This window comes from Polypterus senegalus, chromosome 2, assembly GCF_016835505.1.
Source record: "Polypterus senegalus isolate Bchr_013 chromosome 2, ASM1683550v1, whole genome shotgun sequence".
Taxonomy (NCBI): Eukaryota; Metazoa; Chordata; class Cladistia; order Polypteriformes; family Polypteridae; genus Polypterus; species Polypterus senegalus.
In genome coordinates this window covers 117,004,762-117,027,311 of record NC_053155.1, presented here as the reverse complement: position 1 = coordinate 117,027,311, position 22,550 = coordinate 117,004,762, and the positions used below count along the sequence as shown (strand labels likewise).

At 35.1% G+C, this 22,550-nt stretch overlaps 1 protein-coding gene across 1 annotated transcript in view; it reads left to right on the top strand.

Moving 5' to 3' along the window:
• LOC120523269 (very large A-kinase anchor protein) overlaps positions 1-22,550 on the top strand; it is a 148,186-nt gene that overhangs the window by 60,263 nt on the left and 65,373 nt on the right. Inside the window, exons 7-8 of the mRNA XM_039744445.1 lie at positions 13,967-14,117; positions 17,973-18,112. Of these exons, the coding sequence (XP_039600379.1) occupies positions 13,967-14,117; positions 17,973-18,112 (291 nt within the window). The remainder of the gene's footprint in view (positions 1-13,966; positions 14,118-17,972; positions 18,113-22,550) is intronic.

Here is a 22,550-nt window from a genome sequence, read left to right as displayed (position 1 = left end):
CAAGAACAGTGACTTATATTTGGAAGGTCTCTACTGCTTCAGCTAATTGCAGACATTTGTGAGTCCACTATTAAAACAACAAGAAGACTGTACATAACTTGGTAAGACGGCTGTCTAAAATTTGCAAAAAAGAGCTGAACGTCCTCATTGGGCACTGTTAATCTAAAAATAAGCAATACCCTTTTCTGATAATTTTCTTGAGTTTTATAAATATGCTTAAATAAAGTTCATTTTGACTATAGGTTTCTTTTACTGGAATGCACGCACCACACTCTTTTCTGTTTGGCTTCACGTATAGTAAGACCGTGAACTAAAAATGGCAGGCAAGGCTTCTTCAGGATGACTGAATAAAAAGTAATGTAGAGTTAGAACCAGAAACAAACCATTTAATGTTTATGTTGCAAAATCTACATACAGTACATTACTAAGTTGAGACCAACATACAGGGATGTGTAGACCAGAGTTCCTTCCTACCCAGTAAGAAACCTTATTGTTAACATTAAAAAAATGTCTGGTTGCAGTTGTTACCTTGAAAATAGGTATGAGATTGAAGGGGACAACTAATTTTCCACACATCATTTTGGGAAATGAGTAAATCAAAATCATTATCAAAAATGTATGTGTTGGGGTTGCTTGTATTAATATTTGCTTTTGAGTGACATTTACTTAAAAAAAAAAAAATACAAATGAAAAAAGTAGAATTTTCACAGCATCACATGTCAGTTCCATTGAAAACAAAGTCACGATAATGTAGTTGATTTGTGTCATTACTATAATTAGGGATATTATTTTGAAAAGTAATGATTTACATTTAAATTATGAGATTTACTGTAAGTTTTACTAAAATGTGTTCCCATCATGGCGAAAATGTGAAATACAGCTGAACAACGGAAACGTTCCTACGCAATTTGGTTTTGGACAACATTTGTGAAATGTAGCAAACAGTATGAATATCCAGTAGATTTATTAGAAAGCCTTCTAAATAAAGACATTACATGTGTGTCATAGTTATATTAATAGCAAGTTGCCGTCATATTTTCTGTGTTTTCTAGGTCATATACATTTAACATTGATTATCTGGATTTGTGAAGTGAAATATTATTGTGCCTCTCTATAAATTATCTCTGATTTTCTTTCAAAATGTTTAATTTGCATTGTATTCTCATGTGTTTGTCCACACCTACTGTAATGCAGTATATATTGAACTGTTCATACAGCATAAAGGAAGACAAAATTTGTTTACTTTTTGTTTTGTAATTAAATTAAATCTTTCAGAAACATCCCTGCAGTCATTTTACATAATTTTAATGTGCCCAGGCTAGCCTTGTCACAAAATCTGTCTCCTTGTTTTGAATTTTTGTAAAACCCACAGGAAGAGGCTTGTATGCTTTGCTGCTGCAAATTCCTAATCAATCATAGGCCTTCTTCAAATTTATACACTTCCATATTAAAACATCTGTTCCACAGAAGCTCTGGTTTCTTCATACATAATTTCATTTTTCTTGTATTGTCCCCATCCTGCAATACATTATCTTTGACCCCCACCACTTTCTTTATTGCTGTCCACAAAAATGTTTGCTCACCATTATATAGTCTCAAATGCTTAACCTGAAACAGTTCAGTGTATATATAGTGCACTTGAAAAGGTGTTCTTTGTGAAAGGGTTGACTGACTTGACCAATAGCAGAACTCCTTAGGTATAGCACAACAGTTTATTTGGATGATGATAAACTTCATACGCTATCTGCATGTGGACCCAGAAGGGGCAAATTCCTCTTTATATGAAATAAGGCTCTAATTAAACAGTGTTAAGCTCAAAATCTTAAAACAATTCCTGCCTTACAACAGTTCCATCTGTCCAATGGAGTGTTATGGGAAGCAGTGTAAGAAACTGAAGACATTAAAAGACAGCAAAACAATAGGCATAAGAGGCTGTATAATGGTGAGCAAACATTTTTGTGGACAACAATAAAGAAAGAGGTGAGGATCAAAGACAGTGCATTGCAGGATGGTGACAATACAAGAAAAAATGTAGTTATGTATGAAGAAACCAGAGCTTCTGTGGATTAGATGTTTTAATATGGAAGTGTATACTGTACATTTAAAGAAGGCCAGTGACCGAATAGGTATTTCCAGCAGCAAAGCGTATAAGCTCTTCTTAGCTGGTGATTGTGTTCAGTATTCAATCGTCCCTTATCTAAGGTGCTTATTAGAAATTCAAGGTTGCACACATAGGAGCTTTTCCAGGCAGATTTGCAATAGGGCAGAAAGCAACTCTGAGCAGTGTATCCATTTGTAACGGTGCACTCTCATGTAAAAATTGTAATATAGAAATCAGCAGACCTTAACAAACAGATGACTCTTACATCAGCTCTCCAAATACTAGACAACTAATGCCAGTGTTGGTTACCCAACTTAGTGAATCCTGACCTGACATACAGTAGACCAGGCAATGTTTTATAGACCACATTTTGTCCATCAGCTGTTGCAGTTTCTACCTCTCCTCCCATTATGTAGTATCTATAAATAGACTGAAATTGACTTAAAGACACCGTTACTTTGAAGAGCAAAGTCACTTGTTTAAATACATCAGACAAGTAAAAAAAGCACAATACAATTTATAAAAACATCAGTCTTTCTTATAAGTTGCACAATCCCTGATCAACTCTTGGGAGTGTCTTGCCTGCATTTTTCAAGCCGGTGAGTGTTCTCATCTCCCAGTTACCTTCCAGATTTACTTGTGTGTCTCATACATTTCTGGACACCTTTCCTCCCTACAGTAGTTCTCTTAACTCTCTATACATTTGTCTTATATTGCAGAACATCGGTTAAAGTAAAACTATCTTTTTTAACAGAAGATGTAGATCCTGTATGGATTGTTTTTAAAAAAGTTATGTTCCCCTTCTGCTAGATTTCTTTAATTTTGTTTACTTTAAAGCCTGTCAAGGTTCACCTGTGGTCCATTCTGGGGCTATTTTCTATAATCATAAGAGTCATGAAAAATACTGAAACCATCAACCACATGCTTTTCCATCCTTAATCCCCAGTACAGAATTGTGGAGCGAGGTCTCCATAGGGTGCTTGCCTTCTCTCATAGACATTTGCTCCTCAATATTCACTCCTTGTGTTCCCTGGTGTAACATGGTCAAGAATTAGATATTGGAATTTCTTAATTCCACTCATGTGTAGTCCTCCTTTTGACCTCAAATACAGGGAAAGTTTGTATTAGGGAGTGTTTACTTTATACCATTTTCAAACCTACTTGCAATACAGGTTCAGAGAAGCTAGTAACTAATCTGTTCATATCAAGCACAACTTAGGAACAAACCCTGGACTGGGATGGAAGTCTCCTGGTTTCATATCTACTTTTTATTATCAGCAAACATTAGAAATAAAGGAAGTATTAAAGTGGTAAATGTGTGTTCCATAATATTTTATGTGTAACATCCAGTATAGTTATCCATTTATCAACAACTAAATTTTACACCGTAACAGAAGCTCATTGTTTGTTTATATTACATGTTGTATTTTTAATTCCTGCCTTTAATACAATACGATACAATTTATTTTTGTATAGCCCAAAATCACACAAGGAGTGCCGCAATGAGCTTTAACAGGCCCTGCCTCTTGACAGCCTCCCAGCCTTGACTCTATAAGAAGACAAAAAAAAACTCCCAAAAAACCCCAGTAGGGAAAAAATGGAAGAAACCTTGGGGAAAAAGGCAGTTCAAAGAGAGACCCCTTTCCAGGTAGGTTGGGCGTGCAGTGGGTGTCAAAAAGAAGGGGGTCAATACAATACAATACACAGAACAAATCCTCAATACAGTATACAAATAAAAATTTTAGAAGTACGTAGCAGAATTTAACAATAGATGATATCAGATAATATGATTTGGATTTGGCCATTCTACGGCTGAAACAGTGCTGGGCCAGCCAATCTGATGAAAGTACCCCTCTTTCCCACGATTCCTGCGATTCTCCATCAGGGATGACTTTACCTTAGGCAGGCAAAACAACTTGGCAGGTTGCCACATTTGAGTACCTAGAAGAGAAACAGAATAGGTGAGGGTTAGTATCCAGTTATAACTATCATGTTACTTATATTTTAGTGCTAATGACCAACAACAGAGTTGCAGTCTGTACAGTTAATCAGCAGCTCTAGTCAGGATATGCTAAACTGAAGTAGTGAGTCTTCAGCCGGGATTTAAAAGCTGAGACCGAAAGGGCATCTCTTATAGTAGCAGGCAGACCATTCCACAGTTTAGGGGCCCTGTAACTAAAAGCTCGACCTCCCACTGTTATTTTATTAATCCTTGGAATCATAAGCAGGCCGGCATCTTGAGATCTTTATGTGCGCTCTGGTTTGTAAGTCATGACATGTTCAGACAAGTAAGCCGGACCTTGGCCATTTAATGCTTTATATGTTAAAAGGAGGATTTTGAAATCTGCCCTAAACTTAACTTAACCAGTGTAAGAATTTAAAAACTGGAGTTATGTGTTCGTATTTTCTTGTTCTTGTAATAATTCTTTCAGTAGCATTTTGGATTAAGTGGAGGCTGTATAAAGAACAGGTTGAACATCCAGTGAACACCGCATTGCAGTAGTCAATCCTACTAGAAATAAGTACATGAATTAATTTCTCAGAATCCTGTTTATTTAGAAAGCGCCTTAATTTCCTAACATTTTTAAGATGGAAGAAACATGTTTTGGACAAATTGTAATATGCGCTTTAAATGACATGCTAGAGTCAAAGATAACTCCGAGAATTCGGGCTGATTCAGTGAAATTAACGGGGATCCCAACTGAGTTAAATGATGACAAAATATTGTTGTGATCAACATCATTCCCTCCAACAATTAACATCTCTGTTTTATCTGTATTTAAAGATAAGTAGTTCTCATCCATCCACTCCTTTAATTCACTAACACAACTAATTAAAGAAAACATTGGAGAAATTTCATTTTTCTAAATGAAAGGTATAACTGGGTGTCATCTGCATATGAGTGAAAATTAGCATTATGTTTCCTAATGATAGATCCCAGTAGAAGCATGTAAAGTGAAAAAAGTGAAAGAGCCTTAAACTTGGTGCTCTTAGCAGTCCGTACAATAAAGCACCTCTTTCGGTAAACTGCATTAAAGAAAACCGTACCCTGAAAGCAATAATGAAAGTTTTGTACTTCACATGAGCCATTCATGTTTTATTAATGTCACTTCTTAAAACCATATGCAGTAAAACATATTGTGTGCTTAGTTTTATTCAATAAATATGGAAAGCAATGACTAAAGAAACCCATCATAATCTCACTACACATGAAAGTTATGCAGTGCCTCATAATTTATTAATGATGAGCTACGGCTGACTTGCCTAGACATGGCTCCAGATGATCTGCATTATTTATATCAACTTGTGTGCAGTGCCAATAGAAATAAGTATATACATCCCATATCTCCTGAAGATACTTATGTCGATTTTATTTGCTTCAAATACCTGGAACTTTACAGTCCTTATTGAGCATTGTGGTTTATCTTCTGTAATAATGTAATTTCAGAAAAAATATATATATTTTAGGAACCGATTCATGCTTATTTTATATGGTACCACATAGAGATATTGAATAATCTGAAGTGATTTCTTTTGATCTTAATTGTAACTGAATATAACTATATAACTTTTTAAAGATATAGCACTATCAGTTCAGATATTGGAAAATATGTGACAGTGATAGCACCATACCGTTTCCGTAGTTTACTTAAGTTTGCTGGTTACCTTGTATTTCCAACCTCTGTTGTCCGTAATCATGATTGTTTTTGGTCATCCTTATGTCATTCACTTCAACTTCCACATTGATCACAATGCATTCCCTCACCCAGTTATTCAGTGCCCAATGCTGTATATGAACAGTCAACACCACATGACTTATACTTCCAGCACTAAACTCTGTACTTGTCTTCCTATGCCTGATAATGAAACATCTTTCTGCCTGATCACTTTCATGTCAATCCTTTTTTACTTTTTTACTTTTACAGTTCTATTTAAACTTTTGCCTTTAATGCAACAAAGGCTTATTTGGAAATCTTTATTTGGAGCATCCTCCATACATATCAGAGACTTAATATGTGCAGTCACATTACTGTGCTCCAGCTTGCTCCAATTCTGCACCTCCAACCATATCCCAAATGTTTTTTCTGTATTTATCGATATGCTTTTTGGTTCAATGGAAGCTTCCTGGCTTATCTGTAGTTTCACATTACTTTTTAAATCGTCTACCTGTGCAGCATTATTTGAATACGTGTTTTTCCATGGCATATTAATAAGGTCATCAGCCATCCTTACTGCCATCAGTGCATTCTTTTTACAGTTATATAATTGGAGACACTTGCTATCAGTGCAGGTTTAGTGATTTGAGGGCTTTGCAGTTTAGGCAAAGATAAAGCTGGTTGGCATAGTATTTGGGTATCGCTAAAAGTGTTAAAAAAAATAAAGATGAGAAATTAGATTTGTGATTTAACTGTACCATATACCTTGGCTTTAATGTACTTCTATTTTTGAAGCACCTCTTTACGGGAATGCATAAGAACATAGTTAAACTGAAACACACACAAAGAAGTTAGAAGTCACCTAAGGGACAATCCATGTGTACTGCATGGTTTTACTCATGTTTGGATTGTATGCTGTGTGTGTGTGTTTCCCTCTTCAGGATATACCAACTTCTTCCCATCTCTCTTATATGTGCATTTTAAATTAATTGGTGATTGTATATTAGCCAATGACTCTGAAAGCATGCTTGTATTGGACCTGCATCTTTCCAGATGCCTTGTGTCTGATAATGTTACTGCCAGAATAGGCTTTAGGCATTCATGTCCAGGAACTAGGTAAGCAATGTAGGTTTGAAGAATTCCCTTCTACTTTTTTGTTTTCCCTAAAAATATGCTTTGTTTTACTTGACAGTAATAGCATCAGAAGATGCAGTTTGTCATCATTGTAGACACTGCTTATTGCAGTGTCAAGAATTTTAGTATCTGGCATTGCTCATGCTTAAAACGCATTTTCTTCTGTCACATTGGCTGCATTCATTTTGAAAAATGATAATACTTTAGGTGAGCTGACAATGAACTTCCTCCATTTCTAAGTTTGTCAGACCTGCCTGGTTAATTATACTACACCTTTCAGGAAAAAATGTAAATGTGGGAGAATTTTGAGTTCATCTGGTACAGTTACAGAAAATACTGTAAATGAGTTTTATTGCCATTAAATTGAATTCTACTTCAAATTTAATTTTCATTTTAAAGGAATATTCAACCTAAAAATTATATTTTTTATGTTACATGCCCTATATAGTTTGTTGTAGTGGCAGAGAAAAACTTTTAATCTCATGTCTTCATGGAAAAATTAAATATCAAAGATTCAGACTGAACAGAACTTAGTGGTGACCAACTCTAACAGTATTTCCATCATCTAAGTCATTGCATTGCTTTTGTCCTTTATTCCTTTTTAAGACGTGAAGCCAAACTGAATTTTTGTAATTTTCAATGAGTTTATATTTAGTTGTTTTAATACTCTCTCAACCACCACCCTTGCCTACTACAATCCACATTCCAGTGGGTTACCCTTTCATTTGTCTCCGCTACTTTTTTCCACTCAGTGTAATATCTCATACTCCTTATAATGAACTTGCACAGGTCTGTCAGCCATTCTTCTTAATTCAACATGTTCAAAATCACTTAATTTTCTTCTTATCGCATTTATGAATTTTGTCTTTGAGAACCTATAGCATGATCTTTCCTTATTATTTTACAGCCTTCACATTCATTCATTTCTCCATATGTTTCATAAAGAAGTTCTTGATCTCATTAGTGTTAATGTTACAATGTAGTCAGTGGACAGAAAGAATTGAAAAATGCAAAAAAAAAAAGTAAGAATACTTATTTAAGCATAAATATATATCATTCTTAAAATGTATGCCTCAATTGTGAGACTGCATTTGAATAACTATTTCCAAATCATGTAGAAGCTCTACAGAAAAGAGCAATTAAGTGGATTGCCTAGAACTAAAGGTCATGTTCTACTGTATCTCGCAGGCTTAGGAAACACAGCAGGATACTGGTGACCTAATCCTAGTCTCAAAGACGACTATAAAATGGATCCATCTGTTAAATAGTGAATAACATGCACAAGGACACCAATACAAATTCGGGAAGTACAGTCAAGATGGAAAACAGAAAGCACTGTTTCATACAAAGGGCCGTGGGAATTTGGAACATATTATCAAATCATGTAGTTGACAAGTGGAGACACTGATAGCTTTTGGGGGAAAAAACAAACTAAATGAGAGACTGGACACCTTATCCTACTGTAGTAGTTAACCAAAGAAGCTGGATAGACTGAATTATCTCTTCTCATGTGTATAAATGTGTCATGCTTTTAATGAAAACGTTTTTTCTGCATTTTAAGCTGTTGACACCCACTTCATCTTGAATTTCTTTTGAAACACTGAACACATTCTGTCAGCATTGACTAGTTCACTTTGAAAAATCTTGCCTCGTGGCTTCTTTCTCTTTCCAGCTAAAGAAAAATAATAGTAGTTAAAAGCAAAGTATCTTAGAAATGAATCTTTCTTTAACTGTAAAATGTTTTGCATGCTAAAAAGCCATTTAAAACAATTGAAGTTAACATGTTATGTACAAAATGCCACATATGTATATGATAATGCATGTCTTTACTACACTATGCACACTGGTGAACTACAGATAGAAACAGGTGTCTCAGGGCAGAGGCAGAATCCAAAAGTCCTTAGTAATAAGAGGGAAGAATGCACTGGCATGGATGGCAAATGGCATGTTACTAGCACAAGTGAAAGGTAACCGCTAAAGGCAGTTTGCCATGACAAAGCCATGCCATGCTGGACAAAGGCTAGAGGGAAGTTAACAGGAATTCCTGACCATACTTATAGAATAGCAGAGAGTTCATGGAAGGCTTAGAGAATCTCACAATATGTTCAGACCAATAGAGTCCAACATATGACAAGGTTGCCCCTTCAAGTAATGACACATAACCATCTTAATTAAACTGAAAGCACTATGATGGTGGAATACCAGAGGCCACTCTGCAGATCTTTTTAGTCTGTTGCCCCAATTGCAAAGTAGGGTCACACTGATTACAGAAATAATTCTGTAATTTGGATGGCATTGAAACTGAGATTTAATTTACAGCTTTGTTCAGTCCTTTACTAGGTAAGTAGGGGAAGGGCTAAATTTACAAAAGAAAAGGAGACATCAAGTTTGAGAGGTATAGTGACAGTTAGAGAAAGTTGCAAGGTAAATTTGGGAGTGCATTGAGGCAGAGGTAAGTGATGTAAGGTGAGCCACAATTCCCAACAGTCAAGGGATACAAAAGTGAAATGTGTGAAGAATGTACTCTAGAAGAAAATCATTAAGGCACTTGTATGTGCATCAGCAATATGTGATTAAAATGATGATGGATTAATCATGTGGCATTGTTAGTTATAATCTCTAAAATAACATCATCAAAAATGAAATTGAAAATAATCATCTTCAGTTTGTGTGGAGAAGCCAAGCAATTAAAGCACAGCTTTTTCTGTTTGTTGACATTCCATTCAATCCACCCAGTGTGGAGAATTCATTTCTGCTAAGGCAAGCTCTTGGTTGCTTATAATCATAAATTGGTGTATAAGTACACAAAACAGGTCCATTTTGTTATTAAAGCAGCCTATAGTTCAACAGATATATTGCTTTAGTCAGCTTAGTTAATAGTTCACTATTGCCTGAAATTAAATTTCATATATTGGATTGCTGTCTAAGAAGCAGTTCTAAAGCATGACATCTTAAAATCTGATGTGCTGGTCTCCATTATTCTTTAAATTTTCTGAAGAATCATTTACAGATTGTCACACAAATAATCAAGGATACATGTTCCTTTGGAAACTGGATGAAGCTTATTTATCCGAGAGAGTTACATTCATGTTATGTTAAATTTGATGCAGTATTGTTAAGGAAAAGAGAATTTTGGTTTTAGCAAATTTGACTATGTAAGAGTAAATATTTCTTTATTGTTGAAGGCCTACTTATCTCAGTACATGTTACCTTTATATAGCCTCCATACAGTAAGTTTCATGTAAATTAGTTTATTGTTTTACTCGGCATTGCTCTTCTGAGCATGACTTATAAAACTTTCCAACAGGTTTGCTTGCAATGGTGTTGCATAAGCAATCAATAGCATTATTAAGAGATTTTACTGGAACGTTATAAAATTAGGAAATTTCTCATGCATATAGCTGTGGATTACATATCTATAGAGTTTTACTGTATGTTTCTTTCACTACTGCAGCATCATATTTTTGAAAGGTCTTAGGGGATCTTCAAGTTGAAATGTTTTATCCTGCCACATAAACATGCCTATTTATATCATATAATATTGCACCTCTGTTGAACTTGTTCCCATTTAAACCATTTATGGCTTCCTGTCCAGTAGCAAACAAGCCGTAAGATCCATGCATAGCTTTTTAAACTTCTTTCCCTGATCTTAAGGAGCCAAAGCTACAGCACATACAAAGCTGGAATCAACTGTAGTCAAGATGCTTGTCTTTGTCTGGGGGACTACAGTTTTTATTGTAGTGTTTAATTTCACGATTTCATCAAAAAAAATGTTTTGATGTGCAGTTATTAGAAGATTATTGTAATTCCATTCAGAAGTCTTAATATACAAAGTCACACTTGAAACCACAGAAGTGCCTGTTTTAATGTGCAAGCTGTGTAAGCTGCCTAATTATATGATTGTGTATCTTTGTTTGCACCTGTTGCATGGGCAGGCACAATGTTTGTTTATCCCTTAAGGCTCAACATTCAAAGCTTGCCCAACGCAGTTAAAATCTGTGCAATCGCCTTTAATACAGTAGAAGGGACCATATGTTGCATGCATGACTAACTGAGTTACCTTGGAAGGAAAAAGTACAAAGGCAACAAAACGGCATAGACCTGTTAAAAAATTTAAGGCTGTTAAGGCTGTTTTATGTGTGTCCCTATCCTAGGTAAAATCAAGTAGCTGTTTGACTAAAACTGTGAAGTTAAGAAAGACTTGTAGCACTTGGCTTCTACTTTTTATATGTTTGAAAGCTCAAATTATTATACAAGTACTATTTTGCAGGGGTACGGTTAGTAAAAGAGTTATGAACCGTTAATAATTTTTTGTCAAAATAGGTTTGCTCTTATATTTGAATTTACCCCTGTATTATTTACTGTATCATCTTGGAATGGTAAGTGGATGTCTTCTGTCCAGATTCACTTTAATAAAAGGGAGTATTTTTCAAAATTGCCTTTGCTGTGTTCCAGTACTTAACTTCATAAACTGGCCATGTAATGCAAAGGCTTTACATTCTTGTGATCCATTTAACAGAGATGTGCATCATGCAATTGCTCATATCTCTTACTCCGCAAGCTGGCTCTGATTCTATTTTAATTAGAGAAGCTCACATTAGTCCAGTTGACAACCATGGGTAACCACAAATCTTTTATGTTGAAATAACTACCATATGCAATGATGGATGTATAAGTACAAACCTTTTTTTAAAAAAATTGCCAGTTTACCAACTATTCTAAAACAGGTAAGCATTAACTAATCATTTTCACTGTGTGTGTTGGAATGCTACTGTGCATTTGAAATTCATTATTTCATGTTGTAATTATTTTTAAAACTCTTTTCAATACCGAGCTACTAATAATAAAACATAAAATGTATTTGTAATGTCCAAGTCAACTGGGATAAGTTGAAAACTAATGTTTTTAAAGTAATGTACAGAAAAGATGTGCATTTTGGAACAATTCCATATGTTGGAATATTTTTAAATCTGTATTATGTTTCAGGTCTAATTGGTAGACTTACAAATATTAAAGCTTGACTTCCCAGATGGATCTCCTTGATTATTCCTTCCAGTTAAAAAAAAACCAAAAAAAAACCCATCCTTAAAACAAATTTTCCAGAACACACGATGGGCTATAATATGATCTGATTGAGGATCAGCAGTTAAGAATGCAAACCCACTTTGTCCAATTAAGTAGGATTAACCAAGCATTAAAGATTAACACACCATGCTGCACTTTAATAAGAAGCAAATCTGCATGAACCCATTTCAAAGAGAAGCACATTTTTTAATTTGTAATTCTAATTTTATTAATCCAGCTGAGATTTTAATTCATCCTGCTGCTTTCCATACATCTAGCAGTTGTTGTTGTGATTCAAAAAATGTTTAAATGCCATATTTCTACATCCTTAACTTTTTATTTAAGTATTGAGAAAAAAGCAATACAAATAACATATTTTATGATTGATTAGTTTCCATTGCCACAGAGTTAGTTGGTTCAATAACCTATTTTCTGCTAATTGCTTCAACTTGTTTGTACAGTATCCATTCATATTTTTTTGGGTTATTCAGAATAAAAGTCATACAAAAAATTACCATTTTCAACTAAGAAACTGAAAGCCTTTCATGCATCCATTTTCTAGTCTCTTTAATCCCATCCAGGGTTGTGAAGGAGTCAGCCCTGAACAGGGCCACCAGTCTGTTGTGGGACACACACACACACACACACACACACACACACATCTCATGCATACTTGTGCTAGGACAACTTCAAGTTACTAATTTACCCAACAGTCATACCTTTGGAATGTGGGCAAAAAAGATGTACACCAAAACACAGGGGGAATGTGTAGCCACTACAGGCAGGGACCAGGCTAGGTTTAAATCCCAGGAATATGGATTTGTGAAGGTGTAGCGCTAACCAGTTTGCCTCCTGAAGATGCACTTTTATATACTTTATACAACAGTGTGTATACATATGTGATATAAATATTGTTTGTGAGTAGGCCTGTAATATGACTACTGAATTTCATTAAATATGTTGCATTTAATATACCTAAATGATTTATTTAAGTCACTGAATCAGTATATGACAGTGATAAATGTATTACAATAAAAAAATGTAAGCTGTAGTGAATGACATTATAATCAAATGTGTTTGCTGCACATTATTTTGCAAATGAAATATCAGTTACCTTTGTTTACTATATACGTATTAAGAAATATTTGACTATTTGCATATTAGGAATTATCTGATGAGTTATTAGCTTAATAAATATACAAGCAACATAGTGTTTCTAGTTATTTAAATAGTCTTCCAAGATTATTACTTCTGTCCAAGTTAAACCAGATTTAAGATATGAGCAAGGAATGAGAAAATTAAAATCCCCATGTTTCAGGCTGAATGTTGGGGTCATAGAATATGAAGTAATAACATTAATACTTAATACTCCAACAACATGTGTTTGGCTGTTGTAAAAGAAAGAATTGTGTTTTTTTTTATAGACTTTAACCTTTATAACTAGTAATGATTAAATAGAGTGTATTGGATTTACACTTATTTACTCAATAGAATATTAACATTCTTTGTAAATAACATTATTTGGTCTTTCTTTAGTGTTTTCGGTATTTGTGCAACTATTCTATTCAGGTATTAAATTCCTGCTTAGGTAAATTTTAAACTGGCCCTGCAATGAACTGACACCTTTAACGTGCTAGTTTCTGCATTGCACTTAGTTCTGATTTGGAATAAGTTGGTTTGAGAATGTTATATTATATTTTAAAAATTTTATTATTTGAAAATAGGTATGGTATGTTTTACATGTTTTACTGTCAATAGACAAAAAAACTTCTCTTTAACAGGCAAGAAAAAGTTCTGATAACTTGTCATTATATTCATTACTGTTATTGAGCAGGAATACAAAAGTCTCTTCTACTGCCCAATATTAAATAACCTGTTTCTCAACCAAAGCATTTAAATTTTTACAATAATACTGCCTATTTGAGACATCTAGGGTATATCATACTGTTTAAATGTAACACAATTTCTTTTAAACAATAAAAAAAACTGCTGCAAATGTCTCTCCCTTCAGCTGGATTCTCTATGAAAACCCAGGTTATAAAGGACAATATTTAGTTCTGGAGGAAGGTGAAATGGTGCTGAATCATGGTTTTGCGGATGTTAACAGCATGGAAAGCTGTTCTGTGAATATGATGATTGGTTCCATCCGAAGAATTGCACAGGTATTTTTTTTATTATAGAAAGTTATCATTTGCTATGAATATACAACCATTAAAATTAATACTATATACATATCTATGTAAACATTTGCTATCTGCAAAATATAGAATGTAATACACCGTGATTATTAATAAGATTTTACACATTAGCTTAAGATATTTTTATTTAAACATTGCCTAGTCCAAGGTGATGCTATTAAAATATTATTTTTTATTATTTTATTTTATATTATTTTATTATTTTAATATATTATTCTCAAATTAATCTTAGTTATTATTTTTTAAAATGTATCCAAATAACAAATCATTACTTGTGTTGTAAATCCCTTTGTATTTTGTGGATACATCTGTAAGTATTCTGTATTTGCCCATTAACTGCTAAGCAACATATCTATGTCTTTTTTTTTCATGTTAATCACAGTGGACAAGAATATGGATGACCAATGTTTTTTTTTTCCAAGTGATAAAAGTGGCCTGTGTTAAGAGACACTGTTATTGATATTCTGGTAGTGACAGATTTGTAATTCCAACAACATCATTATGTTAGGCATGCTATGAACTGAGTTCAACTCACCTTATTTCTTTCAGGAAACATTCATTTATAATATGAAGTTGATGGTTAAATCACATGTTCTGATTTCTTTAAACAAAACATATAAGCCAACTCGGCTCTTCTTTTAAGGCAAATTTATACCAATTTACCTGCTACTCAGGTTTGATGTTAATAACCTTGCACTGTGCCTTCAATTGTTTGGTTCATTGATTGCTGACATTAAGTGACGTTTCCCTGTAGCATTTTTACCACTGTACAGTAATTTAAAATCTGAGCTACCATCTTTGACCCTACAGAGAGATGCCAAGGCATGACAAACTTTTGGGATTATGTCACATGTCTAAATTAATCCAGTTTGTCTTCATAAAGGTGTGTGGTGGCATAGTGGTTAGCACTCATGACCTGAAAACACTGGGCCAGATTGCTGTTTCACCATTGTCTGCATGGAGTTCTTCCTGGGTCTGTGTGGGATTTTCATTACTCTGTTACTCTGAGTACTCGGGTGCTCTGTTTTTCCTTTCAAATCCTAAAGATGTTTTTTGTTAGCTTAACATGAAACTCAAAATTGGACTGGTATGAAAGAGTGCTTTGCAAAGATCGGCTGCCATCTTGAAATTTGGATTCTTAATCACTCCAGATGCTGTCACCCTCAGAGAAACTGAAATTAGATTAAATGCATAGATGGAAGGAACTTTGTCTTCAAGAGTAGTTTAAATGAAGTAGCCATTTGATATGTCCATTAATCCATTTTCAAAACTGGAGCCCATGTTGGTAATATTAGCCTTAAGCTAGGTTCCAGCTTTGAGCAGTACAGGAGTCCATTCCAGAACACACTCACACAGGGTATTTTTAGACTTGCCAGTGAGCCTGTCCTGCAGGTTTAGGATGTGCAATGGACAGCTTGTACTGCTCTCTGAGCTGGCACAATTATAATATGTGCTGCCGTCCTGGAGTGGTAGCAAAGAGAAAGTAAAAAATGATTCGAGGTGCGAGCGACCAACACTACTTCCCTAGTACATCACCACAAGTACAGAAACACACCAGCAAAAGCAAAGTTGGGTTACAAGAGAATTGTATTATCCCACAAAGTAAGGAGTTGGGCACAACAAACAAACCCCCTGTACACATAGTTGGGCACGCAACACAAACCACATGAAACAAAACAGTCAATCACATACAACACTAATACACAAATGTGAAAAAAGATTGAAACCAGTGTCCTATAAATATTCACCATTAGGGCTCATTTATACTTTACTTTACACTCAGAATGCATACGTGCTCGTATCATGGCTGCCATGCATTTCCAGCGTTCATTTGATGCGTCCTCTGAACAGGTCCTCAGAAATTAACTCGAGTTTGCAACTGCAAACTGAGTTGCAGTACCAGCAAAAAGTCAGGGGGCTAAAAGTTGGAATGTGACGTCAGAGTCTCTGGTTACTATCTACATGTGACAGAAATCAGCTTTGCAGATCCTACGAGATCAGTGTGCGCACTTCAATGTTTGATGAATGGTTCGGATGTGGTGAAGCAAAATGCCGACATACAGATACATTCGTGGTGCTTTTTATATTCAAGCATCGCATATTCCCGATCGTAATGACACAATACATTTTAAAAGTCTCACATACCATCTTCTGTGCTGTCTTTTTTTCTAGGACTTCCTCCGGTACTGACAGCAGCAGCAAACAACAATAGATCACCACACTGAGCACATTAAATGTATGACATTCCAACTCATGATGAAATGCATTAAAGTATGTTACATTTTACAGATAAATTGGTAATTTAGTTTAAATAATGAATACTGTTAATAATTACACCCATGGGGGTGACACGGTGGCAGATTGTTAGCGTTGCTGTCTTGCAGGGAGTCACGTTGCTCATATTCCCTGCCTGGAGTTTATATGTTTTCCTGCTGGGTTTCCTCAGTGTGCTCCGGTTTCCTTCCAAAGATATGCAGATTTGGTTACACTAAAATGACGCTAGTGTATGTGAGTGCTTGTATTCACCTTGTGATGAGCTGATGATGCCTTGTCCAGGGATTGTTTCTGCCTCGTGCCCAATGCTAGATGAAATGGATAAATCCCTGTACTGATGGATTTAAGCATTAAACATCCTTTTCAGAGATACTGCAGTAAGGTGTCATTGGAATTTAATGGCTGTTCCAGGCAATTCACAACACAGCAAACCCGAACCTGTTCTCACTGTGATAATATCTCTCTCTGCCACCTGGTGGATTCCTCCAGATTACGTAAAGTACACGTGAAAGTATAAACAGTACAGCGTTTGCGTAGCGTCCGCTGCAGCATGTATAAACCTGGCTTTAGGCATGATGTTTTGGCAAAGGATGCGCTGAGCCATACCTCCTGTTCTGGGGAAACGTACTACACAGTCCCTTATGCTGGCCAGTCAGGTCCTCTCCTGATTGACTTCACCTCATTCATAAGAAAAGAAAAATTATCATTACAGAAATGAACCCGGGTTCACCTGTCATTTTTCAATGAGTTCACTAGCTTTCCCTCTTGTTGGTTTGGTGGTGTCCACTTCTGCTTTGGCTCTGGCCTCTCTTCTCCTCCTTCACCTTTTTCCCACCACAGATTTACATATGGTCGGCTCCTCCCCTTGCAGTTTGTTTGGCCAGGTGCTCCCTTTCCCTTGAACCATTGGCTGGCCTTGTACATTCAGCCATTCCATCATTAACAGGTCTAGGGAAACTTGCAAACTGCCAGTGACAACCGTTACCAGCTTAATAAATCTGCTGAGGTAGTTGTTACATTTGTGGTCCTGTTTGTGTAATGGACATATAATTAAATACATTTCTATGCTTTTATCTTGAAAGTCTATTATTTATTTTTAGGTGCTGTATACAATATGGTTTATGGGTATATTACATTATTTGAGGTACAATTAGTTACATTTTTTTTGTTTTTCCAATTGGAGCACAGATGAGTGAAGTGACTTGCTCAAGATCACACAGTATCAGTGGTGGGATTTGAACCCACAACCTCGTGGTTTCAAGTCCAAAGCCTTGACCACTGCACCACACTGCTACCGCCACACTGTATATAAATAACAATGCATTTCAACATTTACGTGTGTGGTGGGCTAGTGTTAATTCGTAGACGTAGAGCTTGAAGTGTTATGTTTCATTGGGAAAATGTACACCACTCATTTGGTTTAGGGTATTTTAGTTCATAACTTGAATAGAATAATCATTCTTAAAAGCATGCCGAATGGAAATTTTATTTTCTTAAAACACATACATATCCCCTGACCTTTAGTCTTATGTCATTTTGCATTAGGACACTAGTGTACCAGAAATTGAGATCTGGCCAGAAGCTGGGAGGGGGGGTTCATCTCAGCTCATCCAAAAAGAAATCAAGAAGCTGGAAACATATGGACAAGTCCCTGGCATTTCCTCCTTCACTGTTCACTCAGGAAGGTGAGTAATACTTGCTGAGAGAAAAAAAAAAGAATCTGGCCATTTAGCAAATAAATGTATCCTTTCTCATGTGAAAAATAAATTGAGGAAATGTGAAAAAAATGGAGGAAGACTTTTATAACTAAATGTGGAAAGAAATAGCCTGGGTTGTGTGACCATACCTTTAAAGAAATATGTCATCAAAGAAATTATTTTTCACTTAGGTTTTTCAGGTTTTTCCTTCAGATTTTTTTAAAAAGAATTGCTCATGATTTAAAGTTAAAATGCTAGTACTAAACCTATAGTGCTGGCATATTACTCATTCTGCAGATTGTTTTGTTTTCAATATTCAGCATATTTTCTGTTAGCCACCTGAAACTAACTATTGTCAGATCACATTGTTCTTCAATAGAGTTAATTCACTTTCATAAAATGTACAAAACTGACAATACCTAAAAAAAGATGATGTAACTATTCTCAAAATTTGTTTAAAATAACAATTTTCAACTGATCTCCAACTCCTTCATTCTGAATTGTGCAGCAATACCTAGTGGTCACAAACATTAAGTATTTCTATAGTGTGCTACTTTGTTACAGAAATATATTAATAATAAGTTATGAATTTGAAACATTTCACTCTCATTGTAGTGACCAAAATGCCTTACTAGAAGACATTTCTTAAAAATTATACATTTTTTCCATTTCTGTCAATGACATGGGCGGCATCTATTTAGAGGCAGATGGAGTCTTTCTGATTTGAAACATGAAAAGCTACTTTATTATTTTGACACTGTATTTGGCATTCATGCAATGTTTCCTGATATAAAAAGCAATGATGATTTCAATGAATCATCATAAATGTATGTTATATTGCTCAGTCACAGATTATGATGAATCATTGGGCACAGTTTCCAAAATGCATCAATGTGTCAATTAAATTAATTAATTAAATTTATTTATTTATTAATTAATTAATTTATTTATTTATTTATTTATTTATTTATGTGTTTTACCCCCGCGATCCTTCTCAGGTTTAAGCGGGCTCAGAAAATGGAATGGTATGCTATTTTTAAATGAAACACTGTGAATTGCCAATATATCTCCTAATAAAACATGTTAACAGTAGTTGACAACTAAAGTTCAAAGCAGAAAAGCAATGCTTTCAGAAGAAATGGAATGAGATTCAAACTCAACAGAAATCAGCACCGGTATTGGTAATACTTTTTCAAAAGAAGTCTTGAGACTTGGTGGCATCTTGCATATCAAAGATAAAAATAAAGTCAGAGTGAAAAAAATGGGTGAGCAAGCAGTGTTTAAACAGCATAGAACAAAATTACCTCCAAAATAACAGGATGAAATGGCTTCGTGGCTAAGCACCTAGTTATTTTCTTGAAAAGTGAGTGATTGTGATGAGCTACAGCTAGCTCAAAATTGTCATGCTATATGAAGCCAATCAGTAAAATACATCTTCTACAGTATTAGAACATAACTAAGGCTAGTGAATGTTTATGGAGTATGGAATATTCCAGTCATATAATTTCTTCACATATGACCCATGGTTCTAAGAGTTCTCCTAAAATTTAGTCTTTGTGGTTTAGCACACTTAACAATATATAAAGCAAGTGAAAACATCTGTTTATTCACACACTTTGTAGCTAGTTCAGACATCAGCTGATAGCTATTGATCACATATGCGGATTTTGTTTTATTTTACATTTGGGTTTTCAAGTGATTTTTCCTTTCTATCAGTTCTTTCATTAATTACATTTTTTTTTCATTTTTCTTTGCAAGTCTACATTTTTTCCTATGTATCTGTAAGCCTTGTTTGTATATTTTACTTACCCTTGTCAAATGATTACCACATGGCACTTTCAGTTTAGAATAGCAGTTATTGTTAATATTGTTGTTATAATTTCTGCAAAAGATTGACTTAGGGGACTAACCTAGGGAAAGGCAGTTCAAAGAGAGACCCCTTTTCCAGGTAGGTTGGGCGTGCAGTGGGTGTCAAAAACGGGAGTAAACATAATACAATATGCAGAACAGAACACAAGTAATCCTCAATACAATATAGTAGTGCAATAGAAATATTACAAGTACTGAGCTGAATTCAACAGTAGATGATATTACATAATACGATTTGGATTTGTTCAAAGTCCTGGAGACCTCAGCTATCAAACTGCCTCCCCCTATTGGCCATTCCACAGCTGAGTCAGCGCTGGGGAAATCAATCCGATGAAAGGACCCCTGTACCTGATGATTCCTGCAATCCTCAATCAGAGATGACTTTACCTTAGGCAGGCAAAACGTGTGCAGTAAAATGGAATGGTCAGTGGTGTCAAATTCTGTGCTTAAGTCTAACAACATAATTACAGTGGAGTTTCATTCATTAGAGGATATCAGAATGTCATTTACAACACGTGTTAGTGCCATTTCTATACTGTGATGAGTGCGAAAGCCAGACTGGAATTTCTCAAATAAATTGTGATGTGTAAGGTGTGACTGAAGCTGATTGGCAACAACTTTTTCAAGTATTTTAGAGAGAAAGGGTACATTTGAAATGGGTCTATAGTATTAGGTATGTGTGGGTCTAGGTCTGACTTTTTAAGTAATGGTTTAATAAGTGACACTTTTAGTGCATCAGGTACAGTGCCATGCAATAATAAACTATTAATAATGTGAAGAATAGGTGCTGCAAGAACATCCATTGCACTTTTTACTAATTATGTTGGCATTGGGTCTAGGGAACAAGTAATAGGTTTCATTTTAGAAATTAAAGTCAAGACTTCCTGCTCTGCTACAGGATTAAAATTTCTAAAGTGTTGAATGCAAGGTGAGGCAGTGTCTGCCAAGCTAGTATTTGGTTTGTACTGTGATGCTGAGATCTGGGATCTTATATTTTTAATTTTCTCATTGAAGAAGTTCATAAAGTCTGTACTGCTAATATCTGTTGGTATTTTGCACTATAGATCTGAATTCCCATCTGTTAGTTTAGCCACTGTTTCCTAACTGTACCCGAGGATTATTATTATTATTGCATCCTATTATTTAAGAATAGTAGATTGAGCGAGCTTTAAAGAGAGTTTTTTTTTTTTTTTTAACAGTCTCTGTTCATGCAATTTAAAAGGCCTGTAGCTTTGTTGTTCTCCTTCTGTGCTCCAGTTTTCGGCACTAATTTAAGAGCTTCAGTGCTCTCATTAAACTGCGGAGAGTTTCTATGTGCTTTGGTGACTTTTGTTGGGGAGCCACTGCGTCCAGAGCATCTCTCAAGATCACATTATAATATGATGTTAGCTGATCTAAATTGTTTTCTGCATTTACATTTGATGTTAACTGATCTAAACGGTTTTCTAAAATTACACTTGACTTACTCAAAGTATCCTTAAATTTTGCAGCAAAATTACAATCTAGATGTCACACTGTCTTTGTTTTAATCTGTGGGTGTATTGGTAAGGGCAGAACCAAATCAAACATAATTAAGTAGTGATCGGAAATAACTACATTTAATGGAGTAATATTTAAATTTTGAATTTCAACTTTGTAAGTTATAATTAAATCTAATGTGTGGTTATGATTATGAGTTGGACCTTTGACAATCTGACAAAATCCTACTGAATTTAACAAATAAGTAAAACATTTGCTAAAAGTGTCAGTTTCCACATCAATGTGTACATTAAAATCCCCCATCAGAACTATGTGATCATAATTTATAGCCAAATCAGACAGAAGGTTGCTAAATTCAGTCATGAACAATGAATATGGCCCTGGTGGTCTGTAGACTAGCACTACAATTGTGTTGGAATCTGTTTTAATATTTAAAATGAATGCCTCAAAGGTTGTGAAGTTTTTTGAAGCGATTAGCACTTTGTTACAATGAATTATTCCAAGGCCTCCTCCTCGACCAGAATCTCTAGACTTATGAAGGAATGAGCATCCATCTGGTGATGCCTCAGCTAGGGGAACAGTGTCAGATTTCCCAAGCCAGGTTTCAGTGAGAAGACACAAATCAGACCTTGTACTTAATATAGTATCATTTACCAAAACAGCTTTAGTGCCAAGAGAACGAATGTTCAATAAGCAGCCTTTAAAACTTCATACATCTTCCTGAACTGGTTATATATTATTTGTTTTAATTCAGAATAAGTTTCTGTTACAGGTGCCCCTGGTGGAGGGTCTGCTTGTATCTTGGTCTAATTATACACCTTATTTTTTGTTTATCAAGTAATTTAAGGTCTGTATCATGACTACATTTGCTGGATGTCCCCCAGCAGGGATTATGGGTAACAGTTTCAGGAAAGTAACAGATGGGATAAACAACAGCATGTGATTTAAGATCACATGACTGCGGCCTGGATGGTGCTCTAATCAGTCAGCCAGGCAGTTTTGCTGCCATATTTTAGGATAATACATAAGATCCCCTCCAGTTAGGATGAAGACCATCTCCTTTGAAAAATCCAGGCCT